This window comes from Myxine glutinosa, chromosome 13, assembly GCF_964187855.1.
Source record: "Myxine glutinosa chromosome 13, kmMyxGlut1.1, whole genome shotgun sequence".
In the NCBI taxonomy this organism is placed as follows: domain Eukaryota; kingdom Metazoa; phylum Chordata; class Myxini; order Myxiniformes; family Myxinidae; genus Myxine; species Myxine glutinosa.
Window position 1 is genome coordinate 32,921,325 of NC_136273.1, and position 17,251 is coordinate 32,938,575.

At 50.6% G+C, this 17,251-nt stretch overlaps 2 protein-coding genes across 2 annotated transcripts in view; one reads left to right on the forward strand and one right to left on the reverse strand.

The window, feature by feature from the left end:
- The window catches only part of LOC144888650 (uncharacterized), a 648,249-nt gene that overhangs the window by 278,884 nt on the left and 352,114 nt on the right, over positions 1-17,251 (forward strand). The window lies entirely within an intron of this gene.
- LOC137438806 (tubulin beta-4B chain-like) lies at positions 5,403-11,050 on the reverse strand. Its single transcript, XM_068134178.2, has 4 exons — positions 10,894-11,050; positions 7,569-7,677; positions 7,340-7,450; positions 5,403-6,777 (listed from the first exon to the last, which is right to left on the reverse strand). Exons 1-4 carry the CDS (start codon positions 10,948-10,950, stop codon positions 5,714-5,716), a joined length of 1,341 nt encoding a protein of 446 aa, XP_067990279.1. The 5' UTR covers positions 10,951-11,050; the 3' UTR covers positions 5,403-5,713.

The window sequence follows — 17,251 nt, forward strand, 5'->3', positions numbered from 1 at the left end:
CTAGGGAGATGGCGGAGAAAGCATGCCTAGTCTTCTTGGATGTGAAGTGCCCCGCATGGAACTTGGCAGCAACATCTGGGTGTTTCTCTGCAATGCCAACCATGTCCCTGATGTGGACTGGTAACCAGCGAGCATAGTGGATATGGCCCAATGCAGCGAACCATGCAGCTAGCTCTGGTAGGGTGTCCATGTACAGCGTGAAGTTGGACTCTCTCAGTGAACGTATGTAGAGGAGTATACAGAGCTCCAGGTTAAGTACAGTGGCCCAGTACTGAAACTGTGGACATGCCGCTGCTCTCTGGTCACACCATGCCTCGAACTCCAATGGTTCCTCATCTCTTGCAGTTGCTCTTTCGTTGTATATGTCATATGCACGATGCTGCAGTATGTGTAGGGCAGCAACAGTTACTTGGTGGGCACGTCTTGTACGGCTGACGTGAGCTGCACGCAAGAAGGAGTCTGCTGTGCCAGCTGTTGCTATCTCTGCCTGAACCAATGCCTGTGTCCAACCGCTGTCTTGCAGCCAGTCTCCTGCTGTCTTCAAAGCTGCCATCTCTGTGTGTAGACCACCCAGCATGACCACAAAGGGATCTTCACCATGTGTGTCTGGCCAGTTCCATTGCACCTGCTTGGCGATCGCATAAAGTGGTTGGTCCAGTGTGACGACGGGTATCTGTCCAGGGTTTAGCTCATTGATCGCTGCTTTCACGACATCCATGGCATGGCGGATCATTGCCACTGAGTGGGCTTGGTCATGGAAGAGGGGAAGCAAGGCAGTGGGTGTGACTGTGATACTAGTATCCTTGGCCGATTGGTTCTCTGCGTGATGTGCAGCCCAAGAAATGTTTCCTGGATTCTGTGTGTCACCACTGTCACATGCATCCTTCACAGTCTGGAGCCACCTCTTCTCTTTATCCAGTTCAGCTTGTGCAGGATTCCTCTGCAGCGACGCCTGGGTTCCAGCTGGTACAGGGTGGCTTTTGGCAAGTGAACTAACTGGTTGTACATCTGTGTAATACCGTGGAAGGTCCTCCACAGTCTTGACATTTGAGACACCCCCGATGATGACAATACCTCGGTCTGTGCCTTGATTGTCATAGTCTGGATGTTGTATCAATGAAATACCAGTTCCGTGGAAGGAGTCGTGTGCTGTCGTGGAACTGGGATTGTGGTCTATATTATCCACAGCTGATGTGGTGAACACTCCACCGCGGAGCTTTGGGGGACAGACCACCTTCTCCGCCCGAAAGCGCTGACAGACCCCGTTCCCCAGCTCTGCAGAGACCCGTAGCACTCTATCATAGGCAACGCTGATCCCTAGTCCAGATAATGTGTCAACCAGTTCCCTCTTTCTCGTATGGGCATGAAGCATCAAGCCAAGATATATTGGCAAAGGAGTCTCTTGACTAATGCTGTGTCGTACGTCTGTGCCTGCACCTCTCCTCTCATGCTTCACACTGTTGTATTTGAGAAGTTGAGCTATTGTCACAGACGCCGATGCCGATGACTGACATGCCTGATCTTTGATGCCTGCGCCCTCTAAAATCATGGAGACCATTGTCAGCAGCAGTTGTGGCACAGACTCTTCTTGACATTTGTTTGAGAAGGACCCATTGAAAGGCTGAGATGACTGGAACATATCCTTCCTTATAATCCCTGCAGCTCGTGCCAGGTGCACAACATCACTGTCAATATCATGTTGACATGCCTTGGCTAATGCACTGCCAATGTCTTCCTGAAACACCAGCAGGACATCTCTTCCCTGCCTGTGCTCCTGCAGATCAGGGAAGTGTGCCAGGATACGCTCCTTGAGTCTGGTTGTATGGACTCGTGTTTCCAGCACAACTCCGAACTGTTCCATTCTCATTGTGTAGAGCTTGGTGAGGTCTGCCATCTTGAATACAGGAGCAGTGTCTTCTTCTTTAGCAGTTTCCTCTATGTACGTTACCAGTTCAGCAAGGACTATTGCTGAAATGACATCTACCGTGCTCTGGCTTTGCTCAGCAAGCTTTTTTGCTGCCCTCACGCGGTTGTATAGGGATGTCAAACATTTCTTATGGTACTTGGCCTCTCTTGCAACCATGTCCCCAGCACTCAGTTGGGCTAACAAAGTGGTATCCTGAAGAAACTCTGCAGCCTTGCGAAAGTGTTTATCTAGTTCCAATGTCGCTGCTTGATGAAACTCCAAACCAAGCTCTTGCTGGCAGAAGAAGCACAAATTGTCGCATATGCTATCAACACAAGCTGCCTGAGACCTAGTAAGCTTGTACTTATCTGTGATTGTACTGGGGATAGGGCTTCCCTCTGAATGACTTCTCTTCTGTACCCGCTGTAGCTTGGTAGTGTTATATTTCACCCTGCATGACTTGTGCCACTTGGCTTGGTGGGCAGCTAGAGTGGCAGCTATCCCTTGGCCTTCATCCAGTCGTTGCAAGTCCACGTCTTGTGGCAGCTTGCCTAGTTTATTGAATGCTGATAGATTGTCTTCAAGTGTCTTGTATCCAGCACCTGCATCAGTTCTTTTCGTGACAGCAGGACACTGTAGGGACTCTCCTATATCAACTTGACACAGAACACAGAGTTCCCAGTCCAGTGGCGTCTTTGGCGTTGAAGTTACATGCTTGGTAACATGAACTAACTTGAACTGCTTCGACATGATTGAAACCTGGATGGAGCAAACAAACAAAAAAGTCGTTTAATTAGGGGTTAATCAACGGACCAGCATGTTTTATCTACAGGACAATACACGACCCCCCCTGAAATTTGACACCAAATGACCTCTTTTAGGGGTATTTTTGGCCGAAATTTTCAAATTTTTCACTCCCCAGACCCCTAGATGTTCCCTTGAGCTCAGAATCGCCGCTGTAATGTGTCTACTGATGTTAGAAAAGATATAGGGTGAATGGGGCAATAATTGTGCCTGTAGGATTTGTTTCCGCCACCCCCCCCTAAGGGTTACAGATTTTTAAAGCCGCCATTTTGAAATCCAATATGGCGGCGACCTTGGGTGAATTTCAAAGTGGTTCCATATCTGAAAATGTTCTTAATATAACATTCTATCATTGTGCCAAATTTGGTGCTTCCATCACAAAATGCACAATTCTTCTTAAATTTTTGCTATGCCGCTGCACTACTCCCTCTTTAGGGCTTGATTTTTTTTTTAATGTTGTGAACAAACTTCGGTACATCATGGGTGATGAAGGTTGTGGTCAAGTTTCATCGAAATGTTTGTAGTTTGAGGGAAAAAGCAAATATCTATTTTGGGGATCAAACCTAGATCCACTTTGACCCCCGGTAGACCCCGACTTTGTTAATGCCATGAACAAACTTGTCACATCACAACAAATACAGTATAATTTGTGCCAAATTTGGTCACAATCCCATCAGCGGTTTCGGAGAAGTTGCAAGTGTTTACTGACGGACTGACGGACGACACGCCATCACATAAGCACCCCTGAACTTCGTTCCAGGTGAGCTAAAAAATTAGTTCACTTACGTACAATTGTTTATAATAGTTTTGGATAAAATAGGAAATGTTGAGAAACAATGTAACTGCAATTCACAGTACCATATACTGTAAATGGTCACGGAGGCTCATAGGAAAATGTTTCATGTGGGTATTTTTTATTTTTTTTTACCTTTGTCATTGTTTGGTTAAATTTCCAGGAAGCAGGGACACGAACTGGAAACTAATTTATTCTCCATTGAAATGTTACTTTAAGCCGTTTGTGGCAATCATTAAAGATGGGCTTGGCCACAGTTCATTCAGTAGGCCTACTGTATTGTATGTGGAACTAAAGTATTGGACCTCAATGTGTAGAATGCAATGGGGGTGGTTCGCTGTAGATTATCTATTTATCTGTTGTTCAATGATTACTGCACTGATCTTTTGTATGCAGCACATGGATGCTGGTGGTGCAACTGATGGTGCCCCCTATAGGTTAGAGCAGGAACTTTTAACTTGGGCAGGATGCCAGCAATAGCTCCTCGACCAACTAATCTAGGCAGATGAGATACTCATTTTGACCTCCATCAGTGGCACACCACACATGTTGGAGTCTACCTGCAAAACACCAGGATGACTGATAGTTTCTATTTGGGCTGAGATCAAACAGTCCAGAGATCAGAGGCCAGTGTTACCTCCAATGAGACAGCAAGAGAAGCAAACCTTGGTACACTATGGAGGAAGGTTGTAGTCAAGTTTCATCAAAATTGTGTAGCTTCAGAGAAGAGAGCAAGTACCTATTGGTGAACCAATATGCAAATTCTTTATATTTCAGGTCAATTGGAATATGCAAAAAAATGTTTGTTTTTTTTTAACCAAGAAACCCGAGTGAAAGTAGAGTACTCCCTTTCAGCACGCATCATCGCCAGGCTTCCTCCGGTGCCTGGCAATGGCATCATGAATAGTGCCTGGAGATGGAATAGGAAAGGTGTGGTGCACAAAAATTAAATTCCACATACACAAGTGGATGGTGCCATTGCTCATCAGGCTGAAACCCATCCTCCACATTGCAAACATTTAATGAAATGGATTCCTAGTAGAGTATAATCTACACAGAAGGAAAAAAAAACCCACCAGAGATGGTTCTGAAAGGTGAATATACTTCCCCTCAAAGCTCGATGAAATATTTCAGTGGTGGGTTATGTTTTCAGCTCTGGCTGTCCATGAACACCACATCTAAGTTGGATGGATTTGGACAAAATTTGGTGGCAAGGTTGGGTATGCGACAGAGAAATTAGATTTGGTGGAGATCTGGATCTGAGAATTTTTTTTTTTTTGTAAAGCAATTCAAGTGATAGGGCGAGAACCGATACATTACACATCTCAAAACGTTGTGGATGGATTCAGACAAAACTTGATGCAATGTACGAGGTGAGGTAACAAGCGGTTCGATTTTGGTTCAGGTACAAATCCAGATCTGGCTTTCCAGTGGGATACAAAAATTTGAGCTTGATTGAGGTATGCTCTACCAAGTGCCATTCTCGTTTTCTATGAAAAACATGGCTGTGGGTAGCATAATTTGGTGCAGTGGGGGAAGATGTGACCGATGGTGGATTCATAAAAAAAAAAAAAAAAAAAAAATGTGTACATGTAAACCAACATCCTGCAATGGATGCTTTACCTCAGCACATTCATTCTTTCGATGGCTCCACAGCAGCCTTGAGCCTCACCTGTACCCAAAGTGGCAGGAGCAGGTTAACGTGGAGATCTACAATAAAGATCGTTCCTTCTCCAATCTACATAACCTGGGAGATTCTCAATCAAGTGCTTGCTACTCTCGCACCTGCAGTTAAGTGGACATTTTTTAAAAAGTCTCAAACTAGAACAAACCCTTGTATGTGGGTAGCCTGGCTATAGAAAGGTTAATTGCAGGAGAATGAAATGGGTACAGTACAAATGATGCTTCAAACACTTTACTGTATCAGAAAAATGAAACCACAATCTGCATACAAACAAAATGCTCAATCTCCATCCCAACCCCACAGCACAGCTTCAGTGAATGAAAGTTTCAAAAAAAAAAAATTCAGCTTTCACATTCCCCCACACTATCAAAGAAATATAGCTGGAAAGAAACAATAGATCCACATCAATTTAGTCAGGATTTGGATTTCAAGTTGTGCATGACTATTTTACCATTTTGAGGTAAGACCAAAACCTAAACCTTCAGTTTTCAATTGAAGGAGTAGGGAACCAAAGTAGATGGGCCACTCAATTTTCATATTCTTCCAAATCCTCTCCATATTCCCCCTCTTCCTCTTCTGCAGTGGCATCCTGGTACTGCTGGTACTCGGAAATGAGATCGTTCATGTTGCTCTCGGCCTCGGTAAACTCCATCTCATCCATGCCCTCACCCGTGTACCAGTGAAGGAAGGCCTTGCGCCGGAACATGGCAGTGAACTGCTCCGAAATGCGCTTAAACAGTTCCTGGATGGCCGTGCTGTTTCCAATGAATGTGCCAGACATCTTGAGACCACGAGGTGGGATGTCACACACTGCGGTCTTTACATTGTTTGGGATCCACTCCACAAAGTAGCTGCTGTTCTTGTTTTGTATGTTCAACATCTGCTCATCCACTTCCTTCATAGAGACTCGTCCACGGAAAATGGCCGCCACAGTGAGGTAGCGGCCATGACGTGGGTCACAAGCGGCCATCATGTTTTTAGAGTCGAACATCTGCTGTGTGAGCTCAGGAACAGTGAGTGCCCGGTACTGCTGACTACCACGAGCCGTAAGTGGGGCAAAGCCGGGCATGAAGAAATGCAGCCGTGGAAAGGGAACCATGTTGACGGCCAACTTCCGCAGGTCAGCATTTAGCTGCCCAGGGAAACGCAGACATGTGGTTACTCCACTCATGGTAGCAGACACTAGGTGGTTGAGATCCCCATAAGTTGGGTTCTTCAGTTTGAGGGTACGGAAGCAGATATCATAAAGGGCTTCATTGTCGATGCAGAATGTCTCGTCGGTGTTTTCTACAAGTTGGTGTACCGACAGTGTAGCATTGTAAGGCTCCACCACAGTGTCACTGACTTTAGGTGAGGGCACCACACTGAAGGTGTTCATGATACGGTCGGGGTACTCTTCACGGATCTTGCTGATGAGGAGCGTACCCATGCCAGACCCCGTACCACCCCCCAGAGAGTGAGTTAGCTGAAAGCCCTGCAGGCAGTCGCAGCTTTCGGCCTCCTTCCGTACCACATCCAGCACAGAGTCTACCAGCTCCGCACCCTCAGTATAGTGACCCTTGGCCCAGTTGTTTCCTGCACCACTCTGACCTGAACAAAACAAACAAGCCGTCAACATTAACTATAGGCAAGTATTGCAAAATAAAGATTCCAACATGGGATGCAACTGGCAAGCAGTTACAAAATAAATAAAATAATCAATTAAATAACCCTCCATCGCACCACAGATGCCATGGGATTTCCTTCAAAATACATTCCAAACAACCAAGATGCCTTACAATGAGCAAATCATTGCACCAGCATTAATGTCCAGTCGAACTGGCCAATCAAAACACCAAACCCCCACCCACTTCAGCTTGGCAGCAAATGGCAATCAATACCAAAAAAACAAAAGTCAAACCTGAAAAGCGATTTATCATACAAAAAGGAGTAAAACTGAAAACCCTTACTGAATTACCACCCAAACCCCGGCACATCAAGGTCACCGACATCAGAACGCATTACAAAATAAACACCGTCATCTGGCAGACCTCAGTTTCGGCTCAGTTCCGAAACACTAAATAATGAGACCTTTGAAGCACGAACCAAAAATGATGTCATGCAGCATTCGCTTAAACTGCAGATAAACAATTACTCAAGCAGTCAAGCATACCAAAAACAAAGTTGTCTGGTCGAAACATTTGTCCGGTGGGTCCAGACCGTACAGCATCCATGGTGCCCGGCTCCAGATCTACAAGGACGGCCCGAGGCACGTATTTTCCACCTGGTGAGAAAATTTACAAGATGGCTCGTTGCGTGTTTCATCGATCATCCCCAGTTCAAACTCCTTAAAATTTATTTTTATTTATTCATGTTGCGATGGACCTGCAAGGTTAACATACCAGAAGCTTCGTTATAGTAAACGTTGATCCTTTCAAGCTGGAGGTCAGAATCTCCTCTATACGTGCCCGTGTTGTCAATTCCATGTTCATCGCTGATAACTTCCCAGAACTAAAAGGTGGAAGGAGGGTAGACATTAACGGTCGGATAAATGGTTATCAAACACGAGGCCCAACAACCATAAGGAATCAAACGTGCCAAATGCAGTTAATGACAGGCAGATACATCAATAATGGTTTAGGGACCTCAGGCCTGATTGCAGACAGCCACCATTGCCAATGCCAGAAAGAAAAATGGCACTGGATCTCAACAAGCGGTCTCGATTAATGACAAAGCCAAAACTTCCGGGATAGTACGGCATTTCTGTGAATGCCACATCTATCTATAATTCCAGCAATCTCTGTGTGTCTGTCTGTGTGTCTGTGTGTCTGTGTGTTTGTCTGTGACCGCTGTTTCTCGACAACCACGGGTCCGATATACTTGAAACTTGCCAGGTATATTGCTGGGGACCCGAGGATGTGCCTTTTCAAGGTTTGAAATTAATCGGACAAGTACCTACCGAGCTATGTCCAAAAAACGCTTCAACCAATCAGAGAGCAGCGAGCTATCACGTGTGCCGAACCGTTAATGCAATGCAAGCGTTAATGCGTTAATGCAAGGCTTTTCTTTTTTCCCCTCTTCTCTTTCTACTTTTCCTTGCGATTAAATTGCAAACAGCCAAAATACGTTGGCGCTAATTGAATAATTGGCCATTAACACTAAAATAATCGTAACTGCGATATGCCAACTTCCGGACAGTGCAGCCTTCCATGTTGTTGTTGTTTGCAGCAGCTGTTTGCAGCAAGGCAAGGCTTTTCTTTTTTTCCCTCTTCTCTTTCTACTTTTCCTTGCGATTAAATTGCAAAAAGCCAAAATACGTTGGCGATAATTGAATAAATGGGCATTAATAGATAGATAGATAGATATGCGATATGCGAACTTCCGGACAGTGTGCGCGTTACGAGCTGACCGCCATTACGGTACGTAATTTCTCCCAATTCAGTCAGAGCGAAGGGCGGAAGCGAAGAGCGTTGTTATTTTTTGTTTACGGGCGTACGGGCGGGGTAGAGCGTACGGGTAGCGTTTTTTTTTTTTTTGGGCAAGGAACGGGCACCCACGTACGGGCAATGCCCTAGTGGATGACAATTTGTCCAGAAACAATGATGCATTATTTATTTCCTTTGACCAATCAAATCTCACCATGGGCACATCTTGCATCGCAGCGTCTGAATGACAATGTTCCATGAGCAACTGGATAACGTGACATTTCAATGCCAACATCAAAAATTTTAAAAAGCCGAATAGCATTTTAGATCCCTTTTAAAACACCAACTAATGTTCCAAGAAAAAATAAAATCACTCAAGATGGAATGCGTTCTCCCACCACCAAGCAAAACTGAAGGCCTTAAAGGTTTCAGATCAAAAGAACAAGTAGCAAAGTTGCACATCAGAGGTCAAAGGGCTCAAAATCAGCAAGTCAACAAGAAAACCATGAGTAGGGACAGCAGCCTTACCGACTACAGTTACTGCCAGTGTAAAAGGTTTAATGCTGCAGAGAAAAGACATTTGGACCAAAATTACAAGTATCCCACGTCCAACCGCTGCAGGTAGTCATTGCGAAGGTAGCTCCAAGTAACAAGTAAATAATATGGCAAGAGCACATGGATCTTCAGTGGTAACATTCAGATATGCATCACTTGGGGGTGCAAAGGATGAACTCACCACCCCTACCCACAGCTACCACCCCGACCCACAACTACCACCCCGACCCACCCAACCACCACAGCTACCACCCCGACCCACCCAACAGCTACAGCTACCACCCCGACCCACCCAACAACTACAGCTACCACCCCGACCCACCCAACCGCCACAGCTACCACCCCGACCCACCCAACCGCCACAGCTACCACCCCGACCCACCCAACCGCCAACGCTACCACCCCTATCCATCCAACCGCCAACGCTACCACCCCTATCCACCCAACCGCCAACGCTACCACCCCTATCCACCCAACCGCCAACGCTACCATCCCTACCCACCCAACCGCCAACGCTACCACCCCTACCCACCCAACCGCCAACGCTACCACCCCGACCCACCCAACCGCCAACGTTACCACCCCTATCCACCCAACCGCCAACGTTACCACCCCTAGCCACCCAACCGCCAACGTTACCACCCCTATCCACCCAACCGCCAACGCTACCACCCCTATCCACCAACGCTACCACCCCTATCCATCCAACCGCCAACGCTACCACCCCTATCCACCCAACCGCCAACGCTACCACCCCTATCCACCCAACCGCCAACGCTACCACCCCTATCCACCCAACCGCCAACGCTACCACCCCTATCCACCCAACCGCCAACGCTACCACCCCTATCCACCCAACCGCCAACGCTACCACCCCTATCCACCCAACCGCCAACGCTACCACCCCGACCCACCCAACCGCCAACGCTACCACCCCGACCCACCCAACCGCCACAGCTACCACCCCTACCCACCCAACCGCCAACGCTACCACCCCTACCCACCCAACCGCCAACGCTACCACCCCTACCCACCCACCCAACCGCCAACGCTACCACCCCTATCCACCCAACCGCCAACGCTACCACCCCATCCAACCGCCAACGCTACCACCCCTACCCACCCAACCGCCAACGCTACCACCCCTACCCACCCAACCGCCACCACCCCTACCCACCCAACCGCCACCACCCCTACCCACCCAATCACATGACATGAAATGCAACACGTCAATAGTAATAGTATAACTATAAGTTTTATACTGCGAATACAATTATATTTACAAGTTTCAAATTAGTTATTTCACGATAAATCTTATTATATATTATATATTATATATAAATAAAATCTTTTACAAACAAGCTGCTATAAACGAAAATCTTCGCCATTGAATGGTAAAATAAATTAATGACGTGTGGTCAAAGGCGTTACGTCATAACTCAAGCATGGATGACGGCACCACACCCATCCGTCCATCCGCACGAGGTGGAGGAACGAGAACCACATTCCAAGAGCTCGTGAAACACCAATTATCGAAAAATGTCCTAATCAGTCTTCAAATGTGAAATGAAACCGTTGGAGAAGCTCACGAGCCGCCGGTACACACCTTACCGCTACCACAATGCATCATCTAGGTACAAAGAACGGCTCAAAGTGCCATTGTTCGCGGGAACTCGTCTCCAAGTTCAAATGGTCCTTTGGACAAATCAGGAAAATTCGCTTCCATATAAATGAATAAAAATCAAACCTTTGAGCCGATTTGGTTTCCGCACTGTCCGGCCTGGAGATGGACGATTTCCCTCATGGTTCTTCAACAATGAACACCGACCGAACCACAAGAAAACGTGCTCACTGCTCACTCACCACGAATCAAGCCGCTCCTTGCACGCTCGCTTATATAATCCAGGGTGGGCGGGGCCTTGGACCACGTGTGCGCAACGGTGGATTATCATTGGGTGATTCCTGCCACATGGGCGTAACTATGGCATGTTACATTTCAAAACGTATGGTGGGTGAGTGAGTGAGTGAGTCGTTGGATGTTTCGGTCTGTGTGTCTGTGTGTGTGTGTGTGTGTGTCTGTCTGTCTGTCTGTCTGTCTGTCTGTGTGTGTGTGTGTCTGTTTGTTTTGTTTGTCCACTCACTTATACTTGCCGGAAGGTCACAATTTTAAACCGATCTTCACGAAACTTCACCAAATGGTACATTTGGTTGTTCGACACAATCCTATTTATTTTTGAGGTCACAGGGTCAACATAGCGCAAAGGTCAACCACTTTTCATGCAAATTTCTAAAATTATGAATTTTCATCAATCAACTTAAAATTTGAAGACGATTTGCATAACAGGTCACTGAATTCAACCACTAATTGTTTTTGAAGTCAAAAGGATGCTCTACTGACTGCCATTCTACTTTGTTGTCTTTTGCCAAGTGTCGCTCTACGAGTGATTTTTCATATATTTGTCTGTCTGTCTGTGAACAAAATATCTCAAAAGGTTGTGGACGGATTCGGACTAAATTTTGCAGTGATGTAGCGTATGTGACAAGGACGAAATGATTTGATTTTGGTGAAGATCCGGATTCGGATCCGGCTACTAGAATTTTTAAAGTGATTCTTCACCATTGGGAGATAGGGCCAAAACAGATACATATCAGGATATCTCAAAAAGTTATGGACGGATTTGGACAAAACTTTGTGGACCGGTTGGGTGTCTGAAAAGGACAAACAGATTCGATTTTGGAGAAGATCTGAATATGGATTCGGACATGAGAATTATTTAATTTTTTAAGTCATTCTTCACCATTGGGAGGGAGATCGGACCAAAAACGATATGTAGCAGGATATCTCAAAAGGTTGTGGACGGATTTGGACTAAACTTGGTGGACCGGTTGGGTGTCTGACAAGGACGATTCGATTCGACTCGATTCGATTTTGGTGAAGATCTGAATATGAATCAGAGAATTTATAAAGTGATTTTTCACCATTGAGTGAAAGGGGAAAAAGCAATACATAGCAGAATATCTCAAAATGTTACAAACGGATTTGAATGAAACCTGATGGACCAGTTGGGTGTGTGACAAGGAAGAAATGATTCGATTTTGGTGAAGATCTGAATATGGATTCGAATACGAGAATTATTTAATTTCTAAGTGATTCTTCACCATTGAGAGATCGGGTGAAAAGCGATAAATAACATGATATTTAATAAAGTTATGTACGAGTTATGACGAAACTTGGTGGATGAGTTGGTTTGGTGGCAAGAACAAGCAGATTAGATAATTGGTTCAGATCCGATTAGTCCGAATCCAGATCCGGCCTATCAGTGTGTGTGAGTGAGTAAGTCCGTCAGTAAGTCAGTGAGTGAGTATGTCAGTGAGTGAGTAAGTCAGTGAGTAAGTCAGTCAGGTTGTCAGTGAGTGATGAAGTGAGTGAGTAAGTCAGTGAGTGAGTAAGTCAGTGAGTGATGAAGTGAGTGAGTAAGTCGGTGAGTGAGTAAGTCAGTGAGTGAGTAAGTCAGTCAGGTTGTCAGTGAGTTATGAAGTGAGTGAGTGAGTAAGTCAGTCAGTAAGTCAGTGAGTGATGAAGTGAGTCAGTGAGTAAGTCAGTCAGTAAGTCAGTGAGTGATGAAGTGAGTCAGTAAGTCAGTGAGTAAGTCAATCAGTAAGTCAGTGAGTGAGTCCGTAAACACTTGAACCAACCACAAATTTGATGTAACTTGGCCAAAAGCTTCATATCTGAATATCCTAATGTATCTAAAGGATGTGTTTGCCCGTGTAGGAGTGTAGCTGTTGTTTATGCAAGTATTGTTATGACTTCCTGTGGTGGTTGGGCGCTGTATTAGCATTCCTGCACTTCTGCCTTCTTCCCGCCATACCGTTTTGCCTGCGACGAGCGAAAGAACTGATCGGCTCCATTTTCGATGTTTTCTCTTTAATACCCGAACCCTTGGATGGAGGTAAGCTGAATCTCAATTTATTGTTGAACCTCTTGAAGTAACTTTAGGCAAATTATTGTATTGTGTGGATACAAAATGTATCATAGTAGGTTTTGTGTAACTCGTATAGCAAGTTCGTTATGCCGCCATAATTAACGGCATGTTAAAGCGCGGTGCTACGCGCGCTCCTTGCTTACCAAGAAGGAAGCGGACAACGTGGGTAAAACAAAAGAGTCTTTATTGACAAGAGGTCACGGTAGCACTGGCGCGCTCCGGGCTGCACGCCCGGTGTATATCCTGAGGCCACGCCTAACCCTCGGCGTGGCCGCCGCCCACTTGGTGCGCGGAATGATGTCACCACACCAGTGGGCTTCCGTGTCCGCCACACGCGCCCCCCCCCCAGAATTCCCGCGCACCTGGAGGGCCAGTTTGCGGGGCAAACGGATGACCCGGCCGAAGCGCCCTCTGGCGACCGGCGGCGTCCGGGGTGCAGGGATGCCAGCTGGGATGCCCCCGGCTGTACCCGGGATGGGTGCCGGACCGGGGGGCGGCATGCCGGGGGTGCTGGGCGGTGCCGGGGGTCCGCCCGCAGGGGGGGGTGGCCCCGACGCGGGGGCCGAGCCACCGGCGGTGGGTGGTCCATGTCGAGGTGGGCCGGCTTGAGGCGGTCTATTGAGACCTGGTCAGGAGTGCCGCCGATGTCCAGGGTGAAATGTTTCACCCCGGTCTCCAGCACGCGGAAAGGCCCGTCGTACGGGGGCCGCAATGGTGTCCGGTGGGCGTCATGCCGGACGAAGACGTACTCCGCGGTGCGGAGCTCCGGGGCGACGTGTGTAGGAGGGTGCCCGTGGTGTGCCGTTGGCACCGGGGCGAACCTCCGGGCGGTCTCCTGCAGCACGCAACGCTCCTGCGCTGCGGACCATGGTGCCGTGGGGTCGGGGAGGAACTCGCCCGGCACCCGCAGCGGTTGTCCAAAAACCAACTCCGCCGCGGAGGCACGCAGGTCGTCCTTGGGCGCCGTCCGGAGGCCCAGCAGGACCCAGGGGAGCCTGTCGACCCAGCCGCCGTCGCGGAAGCGCTCGCACAGGCCTTGGCCTGGGGGTGGTAGGCCATGGTTCGGTGCAGCTGGACCCCAAGCCCCTGCGCGACCGCCCCCCAGAGCTCCGAGGTGAACTGGGGGCCGCGGTCGGACGATATGTCCGAGGGGGCGCCGAACCGGGCGACCCAGGTGGCGATGAACGCCTGTGCGACGTCCGCCGCCGTCGTCGCCGCCAAAGGCACGGCCTCCGGCCACCGGGTGGTGCGGTCCACCATGGTGAGGACATGGGTGAAACCCCGCGAGGGGGGCAGAGGTCCCACCAGGTCCACGTGAACGTGGTCGAACCGACGTTCCGGCACCCTAAACGGGGCCAAGGGGGCCTGGGTGTGTCGGTGCACCTTTGCACGCTGGCACGTGAGGCACGTCCTGGTCCAGCTGCGGATGGCCTTCCGGAGGCCATGCTAGACAAACTTGTCGGCGACCAACCTCTGGGAGGCCTTCGTGCCCGGGTGGGACAGGCCGTGGATGGCGTCAAAAACCTGGCGCTGCCAGCCTGCGGGCACGATGGGGCGAGGCCGCCCGAGGGAGACGTCGCAAACGAGGGCCATGCCCGCGCCGTCGAAGGGCACCTCGGTGACGCGGAGGCCCGTGACGGCGGTCCGCAGGTCCTGGACCCCGGGGTCGGCGGCCTGGTCCGCCGCCATCCGGGCATAGTCGATGCCAAGGTGGACTGCGTGGGCGACGGCCCTTGAAAGGCAATCGGCCACCGGGTTGTCCTTTCCCGTGACGTGCCGGATGTCCGTCGTGTACACGGACACGGCCGCGAGGTGACGCTGTTGCCGGGCCGACCATGGCTCGGCAACCTTGCCCATCGCGAAAACCAGCGGCTTGTAGTCGACGAAGGCCGTGAACGCACGGCCCTCGAGCAGATGGCGGAAGTGCCTGACCGCCAGGTGAAGCCCAAGCAACTCGCGGTCGAAAGTACTGTACCGGCGTTCGGGCGGGCGAAGCTGCCGGCTGAAGAACGCCAGCGGTTGCCAGGCACCACGCACCCATTGCTCGTACACCGCGCCCACCGCGTAGTCCGAGGCGTCCGAGGTGAGGGCGATCGGTGCATCGGGCGCCGGGTGCGCAAGCATAGTGGCGTTGGCCAAGGCGAGCTTCACGCCCGAGAACACAGCATCCATTTGCTCGGTCCAGGTAACGTCACCTTTGCCCGGCTTCCCTCGAAGGGCCTCCTGTAAAGGGCGCAGGAGCTGGGCGATGCGGGGCAGGAACCGATGGTAAAAGTTTACCATGCCTAGGAACTCCTGGAGCCCCTTGATCGTGCGGGGGCACGGAAACCCCTTCACCGCCTCCACCTTGGCCGGTAGGGGGATGGCCCCGTGCCTGGTGACGCGGTGCCCCAAAAAGTCGATGCCGGTGACGCCGAACCGGCACTTGGCGGGGTTCACGATGAGGACATGCTGGCCCAGGCATTCGAAGAGCGTGCGGAGGTGATGAAGGTGCTCTTCGCGGGACGCGCTGGCGACGAGGATGTCGTACAGGTCGACGTACAAAAAATCCAAGCCGCGCAAGACGCTGTCCATTAGGCGCTGGAACACCTGAGCCACATTTTTCAAACCGAAGGACATCCGAAGAAATTCGAAAAGCCCGAATGGCGTGATGACAGCCGTCTTCGGGATGTCCTCCGGCCTGACAGGGACCTGATGGTAGCCGCGTACGAGGTCCACCTTTGAAAAGAAGGACATCCCCGCCAACCGGGCGGAGAAGTCCTGGATGTGGGGGACGGGGTAGCGGTCGGGGGTGGTGGCGTTGTTGAGGCGCCGGTAGTCCCCGCACGGTCGCCATCCCCTGCCGGGCTTGGGCACGATGTGGAGCGGGGACGCCCATGCGCTCTCGGAGCGCCGCACGATGCCGAGCTGCTCCAGCGTAGCAAACTCCGCTTTAGCTATGGCGAGCTTCGTCGGCTTGAGGTGGCGTGCCCGGGCGTAGACCGGTGGCCCGGCGGTGGGGATGTGGTGTTCCACCCCGTGCTTGACGGCCCCCGCCGAGAAAGTGGGCCGCGTGAGGGCCGGGACACCCGCGAGGAGGCGGGTGAATTCGTCCGCTGCCGGAAGCGTACAGATGAACCTGGCCGGAACTGAACCGCTCAGCAAGCCGCTCGGCGAGCCACTCGATGAGCCACTCTGTGAGCTGCTCAACGAGCCGGGCAGCACACACGCGAGCGAGCTGAACGTCTCAGCCTGGACAAGCCTTCTGCGCTTTACATCCACCAGTAATCCATTAGCACATAAGAAGTCCGCGCCGAGCAGTGCCATGGGCACGTCGGCCGTAACGAACGACCAACGGAAAATCTGCCCTCCGAACCGCAGAGAGAGACAGCGTTTTCCGTACGTGCGTATGGACGTACCATTGGCCGCACGCAGCGCGGGACCTCGGCCCGCGGTTTGCTTGTCGGACGTACCGGCAGGAACGACACTCACCTGCGCTCCCGTGTCGCACAGGTAACGGCGCCCGGACAAGGTGTCCGTTATGTACAGGAGGCTGTTTGAATTGCCGACGCTCAAAGCCGCCACCGAGCGTCGGCTCGCCCGTTTCCCGACCTGCCGAATGAGCATGGCAGGCGACACTGCCGAGCCTCGTGGCCGAACTTGGCGTGGAAGAAACACCAGGTGGGCGGCTGCGGCGGCGGAGGCCGCGGTTTTCTTCGCGGCGGCGGCGGTGGAGGGTGGGACGTGGCGGCAGACACGAGGTGCGGTGCATCAGGGAAAGCCTCGGGAGCCGCGGCGACCGCGCCAAGACTCGCCTGCGTGTCCAAAGCCGCGTAGTACTAGTCGGCCTCGGCAGCGTGCGCCCGGGGTTCTGTTAAGGCGGAACCGGCCAACGCGAGGCGGACCCGTGCCAGCAGCTGGCGTCGAAATAACGCCCGCAATAGGGCGTTCGGGGTTTCGTTGCACATGAGCACCAGCATATGATCCATACGGACCGACGGTCGCGTGTCCCCGAGGTCGGGGAGGTCCAAAAGGCGATCGGCCCGTGCGTCCACCGTAAGGCCGAACGTGGCGAGGAGGAGACTCTTGATCGCCTCGTACCTGTCGTCGGCCGGTGGGGTCCTCAGGACCGACACGACG

What these genes read in the sequence shown, in the direction of transcription:
- LOC137438806 (XM_068134178.2), bottom strand. Translation starts at nt 10,950, where the DNA reads ATGAGGGAAATCGTCCATCTCCAGGCCGGACAGTGCGGAAACCAAATC. An exon ending in GAAACCAAATCGGCTCAAAG is followed by an intron (nt 7,678 to 10,893) that starts GTTTGATTTTTA and finishes TCCACCTTTTAG; the next exon opens with TTCTGGGAAGTTATCAGCGA. An exon ending in TTACTATAACGAAGCTTCTG is followed by an intron (nt 7,451 to 7,568) that starts GTATGTTAACCT and finishes TTTTCTCACCAG; the next exon opens with GTGGAAAATACGTGCCTCGG.